We start from the raw sequence: 9289 nt of genomic DNA, 5'->3' as shown, positions 1-9289 counted from the left end.
GTAGGGACTGTCCCTTTGTCACCATCTCTCCGGACCTAGCAGCGTGCTTTCTCAACCGGCAGCAGGTCCCTGTTGCTGAGTGAGTGCGGTGAGACAGCTGAGGGACTGACGGCCCAGTGTGTGCCCGAGGCCGTCTGTGTTCTACGGATACTTGCAGCCTGGGAACTCCATGCCCAGGGCCTGCCCCTCTTGCTGCAGGTACTCTGTTCAGCACTGTGGATCCAGTCCATCCACTTTATTCTGTGGTTTTGAAAAGCCCCGGGAAGCCCCATTCTGTTCAAGAGAAATCTGTTCAATGTATGTGGTTCAGTACAGGGTGGCAAAGCGCATCTTTGTGTCACCCACAAGACCTGGCAACAAACTTCTTGCTTAACGCACCAACCTCACCCCCTACCCCCACCCCCACCCGTCTCCCCTTGCTCTCTTTTCCCACTGTGCCGCAGCCAGTCTTTTTAAAGCAGGCAGGACTTTCTAACCTAGCTGGAGGCCGTTCTCTTTCCCTTCTCTGGTTGTTCCTCTTCTGCATAAGGAACATCTTTCTGCTCTCCTGCCACCGGGTAGCATGCCATTGGGTATGGGTCATAAAACTCCTCCATCACCCCCAAATCAACACTGCTCCAGGGTCCCTACACCCCACCGCTGATGCTTGTCCTCCCGTACAACCCTCCTGCCCTCACCTCTGTGGGTATATGTCTATATGTATCTGTTTTATTATTATGTTCTCAGTAAGCTATGTACAAGTGTAGCCTAACCTTACATTTCTTTTTCTGTCTTGTACCCCTTAATTCATTGTAAGTTAACAGAAAGAGTTAGAACATAACTTTTTAAAAATAGTAAGTCCCAAAATACACCATCAGTGATTTTCAGTCTTGATATGTCTGAGAATAGCCCAGAGAGCTTTCTGTTACAATACAGATGTCCAGGTCCCACCTGAGCCTTTTGCATCAGAGTAGCTGGGGCTGAGCACATCCCAGACCCGCAGAGTGGCCTAAGGTCACAGCCCGTGGGTATCCGAGATAGAATCGCAGTCCCTGTTCCCTTGCTGGCTTCCTAGTTCTTATTGGTATTATTTGCACTAAATTATACTGTGTGTGTGTGTAAGAGGGAAGGAGAGAGAGAGACAGAGAGACTAGTCTGTATCTGAATTTGTCTACATAAAATAGTTTCCTTGTTTTATAGCTGGCTTTTCTCCTGAATAACTGTGTATTGAAATGATGTGGATATTCTCAAACTGAGAAAAGCAACCAAAATCACCTGCCTTCCCTGCACTGGGTATTCACCCAGAACCGCAGTGTCAGCTGCTGGAATGGCTTTCTTATGGGCTGCTCCCTGCCCCGCCCAGCTGGGCCCTAGGCCTGCCTTTAGTGCTGCCCCTCACTGCTCCACTTCTGTGTTCTCTTTCCACTTGAATTGCCCTCTATCATGCCCACTGATTCAAGAGGAAATCTCCCTTTCCCACCGTCAGTTCCCACCTGCTGGAGCTTTTGGGTTCCAGTGAGGGGGGGTGCATTTTGGTGATTGAACAGTTCATTCCTCACTCAGGGGCTCCAACTTGGAGGGTAGAGAGGACAGCAGTAGTCCTCTGTCTCTCCATCCAAAGAGCTCACTAGGAAATAATTTCATACCATTTTTGTAATAGCCAGGGAGCAAAAACTCCTCAGTGAGGCCAGATCTACATGAACTAGAGCTTTAAGAAAGAAATCCCAGCTATGAAAAAATACCACACTCAGGAAACACACTGTGAGGCAGAGGTTAAACTGAGATCAGAGGTAGTGTTTCTGATTTGAATCCTGGTTCCTCTTCTCAGTGACCTTGTGATTGACAGGTGGTTGAGCTTCTCTCTGCTACAGTTTCCTCAACCGTAAATCAGGATTCAGTAAAATGAAATAATGCCTACCTCATAGGTAATTTGAAGATCGTTTTAAAAAGTAAGTGAAATGTCTGATTAAAATGCTGATCATAGTATCATTATAATGTTAGCTGATATCATTAACTTTTTACTAGTAAAGTAGAATTTACACAAACTTTCCCATACATTACATTTCAATATGTTGAAATATGATTCCTTTGAAAACCGTTTTTGTTGCCTATTCACAACCGCTTCTCTGTTTGTGTTTTGCTTGCAGCGCTGGAAAGGAAAATATCCATGAGGCAAAGCAGAGAGGAGCTGATAAAACGAGGAGTCTTGAAGGAAATTTATGACAAAGGTAAGGGGAACTGGTCCACCCTCCACGGGCTGGGAAGGCGTGCATGGAGTCTGGGTGCGTGTTTCTCGGAGTTGGATACCGTTTTCTGCGTCACTTTATCAGGGTTTGAACCTGTAAAACTCCAGACAGTTTTGGAGAGAAAAGAGAATGTGGCAGACGGTGATAAAGCTGACAGCATTATAGGAGGCGGGGACACAAGCTCCCTTGTTCTCAACATTGGAATCAAACCACAGGATGCTAAGAAAAACGACATGGCTCCAGGAATGATGCGGGTACTGCTTGTGAGCCTGCTGGTGTTCGAATACACACAGCTGGCATGAATTTAATTGCTTAAGCTCTTTCAGACACTGGGGTTCCCAGTGTCGGATAAGTGTCAGAAATCCCCAGCATCTAGAATTTCCCTAACAGATTTTTCTGGACAGTCCACTTTCCCACAATAGGAGAAATCAAAGTGAGTAAAGTTATCAAGTATAACTGTGCATATGTGATACTTCAAAAGCCAATAGTTACAGCGATTCTGGTGTTCTGTGAATGTGTCCACAAGTGTTTGCCAATGAATACTGCGTGTCTTTGGCTTATTGGATTACTGCCTTTGAATCAAATGCATGGAGTGGTTCACACAGTATAGTAACTATTCTTCACTCCTTTTTTCTAAGAGTTTTGCTATTTTGAGTTGCACTCTCTCTTCTCTCCCAGGGCCACACATCACTGAAAGCTTTAAGTGAAATGACAGGCTGCTGGTTCCAATCTTGTAATTGTCTGTTTCACATCTTCTTACTCCGGGCTAGTGTTATTTGATGGGCCGTATTATTAGAGCACATAGTCTGCTCTAAAGATCCATCTTGATAACAAGGGTGATCCTGTAGTTCTGACAACACAGCCTGTTGTAGGTCTTCTGCAGGCCTCGTTTGTGTTCAGTTCAGAAAGGCAGGTGTGTTTCCACCTGCGGTGCCTCTCTCTGGCGCCATCTCTTTTCAGTGAGTCGGTCCCTACTCCCCTGGTGCATTTCACTCACCCGTTCCTGTTATGGGTCTTCCCGGTGGCGCTGTTTGAGTATTTCTCTTGGCACAACGTGCTGCCAAGAAATGGGACAAGCAGGAAGAGGCACCGCTCTGGCCCTGCTTCATGGCAGGGGATCTAGAGGCAGGATGTGAAGTCGTACTATTTCAAATGACCTTCTATAATCCTCAGAGCCCCCTGGGCCAAGGAATCCCTATGGGGAGCCAGTTTATCCTGCTTCTGAGGAAGGCCACACCCAAGCACAGCTTCTCTGATTGAGTAAGCTTTCCAGGGAAAGAGAATCCATAATTTTGTCACTTTTCTCCAATGTCTTGCTTTCTGTACAAAGCCCCAAAGCCTTTCTCATACCGACCTTAAGTCTTCATGCTTCATTCCAAACTCCTTTCCTCATATTCACTCCCTAGGAGAGATGGTAGGTGCCTAACTACAGGTATGATCCTATATAATAAAACCCTAATATGCAAATTGACCAAACAGACTGGAGGAACAACTGGTTGCTATGACATGCACTGACTACCAGGGGGCAGATGCTCAACGCAGGAGCTGACCCCTTGTGGTCAGTGCACTCCCACAGGGGGAGCGCTGCTCAGCCACAAGCCAAGCTCATGGCTGGCGAGCACAGCAGCAGTGATGGGAGCCTCTCCCACCTCCACTGCCAGTGGGCAGTAAGGAGCAAGGGATCCCAGACTGCAAGAGCCCCAGACTGCGAGACGGATGTCTGCCTGCTAGCTTAGGCCTGATCCCCTAAGCCGGCAGGCAGACATCCCCCAAGCGGTCCCAGACAGCAAGAGGGCGCAGGCCAGGCTCAGTGGATAAAGCATCGGCCTGCAAACTGAAGGGTCCCACATTCAGTCTGATCAAGGGCACATGCTTGGGTTGCTGGCTTGATCCCCAGTAGGGGGCTTGCAAGAGGCAGCCGATCAATGATTCCCTCTCATCATTGATGTTTCTATCTCTCTCTCTTTCTCCCTTCCTCTCTGAAATAAATAAAAATATACTAAAAAGAAAATTTTAAAAATATATGATTCTTGGGTGGGGCTGTGACACAATTCAGTCCATAACAACATGTAAAGTTAGAATCGTAGCTATCATTCCATAAATTCTCAAGAAATTGTTACCATACCATTATCAGTAGTAGTCTCATCATTATTATCATTATTGGCATTTTTAAAAATTCTTTACATGCCTTACCCTAGGTCAGTAGGCCCAAAAGTTAGGAGGGAACATCATTGTCCCCTTTTATCTGAGGTGAGAGATCTCTCACGATGGTCTTACCAATGAGTGTTTCTGATTTCTTAGGATATAGTCCTAGAAGTGGGATGATTGGGTCAAATGGGAGTTCCATTTTTAATTTCTTGAGGAAACTCCACAGTGGCTGCACCAGTCTGTATTACTGTCAGCATTATATTAGGGTTTCCTTTTCTCCACACCTCACCAACACTTGCCGTTGGTTGATTTGTTGATGATAGCCATTCTGACAGGTGTGAGGTGATATCGCACCCCTATGTTCATAGCAGCACAATTTACAATAGCTAAGACTTGGAAACAGCCTAAGTGCCCAACAGCAGATGAGTGGATAAAAAAACTATGGTACATTTACACAATGGAATACTACACAGCAATAAAAAAGAAAGAACTCTTACCATTTGCAACAGCATGGATGGACCCGGAGAGTATTATGCTGAGCAAAATAAGCCAGTCAGAGAGAGATAAGTATCACATGATCTCACTCAGATATGGAATCTAATGAACCAAATAAACTTATGATCAAAAATAGACCCAGAGCCACAGAAGCATGAACAGACTGTTGAACCTCAGAGGGAAGGCAGGGGAGGGTGGGTGGGAAGATATCAACCAAAGAACTTAAATGCATATATGCATAACCCGTGGACACAGACAACGGGGTGGCGAGGGCCTGGGAGCGGGGAGATAGGAGTGGGCTGGAGGAAGTTAATGTGGGGGGGTAGGAGGACCTATGTAATACTTTCTACAATAAAGATTAATGGTTACCAATGTCAGTGGCCGAGGAGAACCCAGCCCCCTGAGACCTGGTTTAATGTCTTTCTCACACCTCCAACCTGCCTCCCCTCAGTCTCCAAATGGGTTGCTTTCCTATCATTCATTCTTTTCTTTCTACGACATCATTCACCTCACTGTATCTGGGATTCTTATGGGTAAAACAAATTAAATTATTGCACACCCTGAGTGAACAGCAAGTGGCAAAGAGACCTTAATCATTTATCAAATTGTTCATTTCAAAGATAAATTTCCTAGATTTGGAGAAGCCATTCCATATGCCTGGCTGGCAATTCCTCTTTATGCACCACCTCTTGTGTTAGCAAATGTGACTCTAGTCACCTGGCAGCAGAATGGTGTCCACCAGAGATGTGTGGTCCCTGACAGCTGCCCACTGACTTGTCACTCCTGTGTCAGCCGGCCACCGAGCGCAGCTGCAAGGCCCCCTCCTTACGCTGCAATCACGTTGTTTTGTGCTAACATGGTAGAAAGCAGTTTAACTTTGGTAGATAAGCTTTTCTCTTCCAACTTCCTCGCATTATTGATTTTGCTTAGTAATACCCATTAGTTCATAGAAAGGATAAAAATACACTGTAGTGATTTGAAATTTGTCACTTTGGGGGCAGCAGGGTGAACTCAGAATTAATGAGGTTTTATTTCTCTGCTAGAGCTCCTCGGTTCTTGATATTTTTCTCAGCAGGTTCAAGTCCCAAACCGGGCCATAAATTCAAATCCGGCAAAATGAGAGCTCAGGTTGAAGAGGCAGTGTTATCCCAAGTGTCTATAGCAGCTAGTACAGGAATTCCTCACTTAATACAATATGTCAGAAGTGGGGAGCATACGCTACTCAGTGGCTTGTAATTTTTAATTGGTTTACACAAAAAGATCCCATAAATTTAGAGTCCAAAGGAGCTTTAGGTTAAAGTTTGAAAACCAGAGAAAATCATTTTATATTTGAATGTACTGAGACCATGTAAGAATGTGGCTATCTTTGAAAACTATATAATAAAAAAATTTTTAATTATGTTAGTCGTGATGTGTATAGGAGCATAAAATTATAAATTGTTTTTCTCCCATTTTCTAAATTTTCCAGAATACTTATATAGCAGTGGGGTGAGGTTCAAACATTAAATATAAAAATGCTAAATCAATGGTGGAACATAATCTATAATTTGATGGACAGTTTATTTTTAACTGTTTATCCCCCAATCTCATGGCCTATTTGTTTGTGAACTAAAACTCAAGGATTCACCTAAGCCCCTGGGACATTCATTGGTTCATTCAGCAAATTGGTGTTGAGCTAAAGTGATAACCAAAACAGTGAAATCCTCACCTTCGAGGAGTTCACATGCTACTACAGGAATAATTAAACAAGCATGTGATATATTGTCAAGGAGTGACAAACACTGTGTAAGAAAATAAAGCAGCCAGCTAAAGAGACAAACTCAGAGGGAGAATGATGATTTTAGGTAAATGCGATCATGGAGGATCTCTGGAGGAGGTGATATTTGGACAGAGACCTAAATGAAAGATCAGTAGCTAAAACAGCAGCATTGGTCCTACTGCTACTTCAGAACAAATTGTAACCTAATTCATGAGCTCTTAAGTTCTTTAAATTAACTCAGTGTTTCTTTAAAATTAAAATCTTTGTATTGTATTTGCCTCTCTCAGTTCTCGTAAATCAGAGCACATCATCCCTGCTCAGAGCCTACAGTGGCTTCACATTTAAGAGAAATTCCAAGTTGCTAGGACAGAACGAAGCCCTCCATGCCTGGCCCTCCAACCCCTAAGTTGCTTCAACTCCTTGGCCATACCTCCTGGTAACTTTCTCTCTGTGGCATCTCTCCATCCCTGCTGTCCAGCCCTAGAGGTTGGCATTGGCCACGCCCTCTTCCCAGAATCCTCTTCCCCAGATCTCCATCCACATGGTTCACTTCTTTTTCAGTCTTTGCTCAGATGTCACCTTCTCAATGAAGCTTACCCTAGGACCACCAGATTTTAAGTTGCCACCTCCTTCCCTAAGTCCTCAGTCCTCTGTCTCTGCTCTACTGTTTTCTTTTTCTCTTATCACCTTCAAACATGCTCTATAAATTGTTTATCGTGCTCAACTTTTTCTCATCCATCTCTTCTTATTGAAATGAAAGTTCTACCAGGCCAGGCAGGATCTTTGTCTGGTTTGTTCACTGAGATAGTCCAAGTGCCTAAGACGGTGCCTGGGATATAGCTAATGCTCAGTAAATGTTCATTGACAGAACAACACGTGCAGCAGACCCGAGGCTCTCTGCAGGCTCACGTGACGTGGTTTATCCACCGAACACTAGGAACTCGCATCCCCCTAGTGTATTCAGTTTTACGGCCCATGAAGCTTTATTGCCCGTTATTTTAATAGACACTATTATATCATTTGTTTATTTATGTACATGGATGCTAAATACTCTACTTTCAAATAGTGGCTTTTCAGTGATACAGAGAAAAATCTCCCGAGAACAGGGAACTGTTTGGCCATGAGTAAAATAGTAATAGCATTTCTTGGACTTAACAAGGATCTCAGGAGGTCCCGTGGCCTAGCTCCTGTGATTTTTCCAACATGAAGATGAAGCAGCCGCAGCCCAGCGAGGTTTTGACCCACCTGTGGGTGCAGAGCCAGTGTGTGTGGACTCTGAACACCCCGCTAAGACCACATGTCCTCCATTTGGAACTTAGAGAAACCCAGAAAATCTTTGTAATATGTGGCCTGTTGGTAGCCAGAGGATCTTAATAAACATCGCTATTAGGTTATTGCAAATTATTTCTATGAATAAATATAATGGTGTGATTAAAAAATATTAGGGATAACAAAGGCAATTGTACTGTAGTTTGACTACTAGGTTTCCTATGAGACCTCAGTTCTATCGCAGTGTCACTCACTTCCTATAGGATGGGTATGTTTAATGCACATGAATTTATATGCCCCTGGTCAGGGGGAGGAGGGAGGCAGGAGACCATCTCTCTACCGTGACTGAGATGACACCACCATGCACATCACCCACGTCCACCCCCTGGATGGGAGCGAGACTCGGGCGCGTGTGGCAGCCGCGGTGATACAGGTGAGGCCACACAGCTCACCTGTGGTCTCTGCTGCAGTCACACCTAGACCTGGGGGGAGAGGATCGGGGGCACGAAAAACAGAACTGACGTGTGCCAATGAGCAACGTCTGTTTCCACCGGGGGCTGGGAATTAGAGACAACATTTCACAGCAAATCATGAAGTGCAGTGAGGTATGCTTTTTCCCCTTAATCAACTTAGAGCAACGTTTTAGAAAGTGTTCATTTTAATTATAAACACAAGCAGGGGCTCCCTGGAATGGACAACTCTTTTATGCAGAGGCTGCATTTTCTGTTCTTGGCAGTCAAGAAAAAGGAGCCTGGTATTTACATGAATAGGTCAACCATTTTTAAATATAAAAATAATTCTCTGTATCAAAAGAGACAATGTAGTCAGCTTGAGCCTCCTGAAATCCTGTTCTTTATCTGGTTTCCCAGATGTGCCGACTTTTAAAAGTCCTAGAAGTTTTTGGCAAATGCTTTTCACAACCTCTACCAGGCAGTTATTTTGTCACATGGTTAGCTGTTGATGTCTCACCTAGAAATGGCATGTTCTGAAAGCTGTGATTTCGAGTAACGGTGAGAAAATGAAGAGGGTTTGCTTTCAGCATCAGTGACATATAATCATTGCGTAGCCCCTGATACAACACATTGTCCCTAGTGAGGTAACTGCAAAGCAGTTTAAGCAATAAAGAGAATAAAGAGAACTTGTGACCAAAATTCTCTTAAGCAACCCTGTTCTTTCAGAAAATCACTATCCCAAGCCAAAAAAAAGGTAATAAAATTATTATTAGAGCAATGAGCAAGCATTCCCCAGTAAATTGATTCACCTCTTGCGTTTTTGTTGAATAACTCTTATCTTGCAGGTGCCAGTCTGGGCGCCAGGAATCCCAGAAGGGACAGCCGGGCCCTCCTGGCTAAGAGAACGACACAGCCCTGAGGACAGGCTCGGGCACTCAGCA

At 44.4% G+C, this 9289-nt stretch overlaps 1 protein-coding gene across 1 annotated transcript in view; it reads left to right on the top strand.

Moving 5' to 3' along the window:
* PHACTR1 (phosphatase and actin regulator 1) overlaps nt 1-9289 on the top strand; it is a 227667-nt gene that overhangs the window by 123484 nt on the left and 94894 nt on the right. Inside the window, exon 3 of the mRNA XM_006091776.3 lies at nt 2127-2207. Coding sequence (XP_006091838.2) covers nt 2127-2207 — 81 coding nt within the window. The remainder of the gene's footprint in view (nt 1-2126; nt 2208-9289) is intronic.

This window comes from Myotis lucifugus, unplaced genomic scaffold, assembly GCF_000147115.1.
Source record: "Myotis lucifugus unplaced genomic scaffold, Myoluc2.0 scaffold_95, whole genome shotgun sequence".
Lineage (NCBI taxonomy): Eukaryota > Metazoa > Chordata > Mammalia > Chiroptera > Vespertilionidae > Myotis > Myotis lucifugus.
Note: the sequence above shows the minus strand (reverse complement) of the source record. Positions and strands in the feature narration are given on the sequence as shown.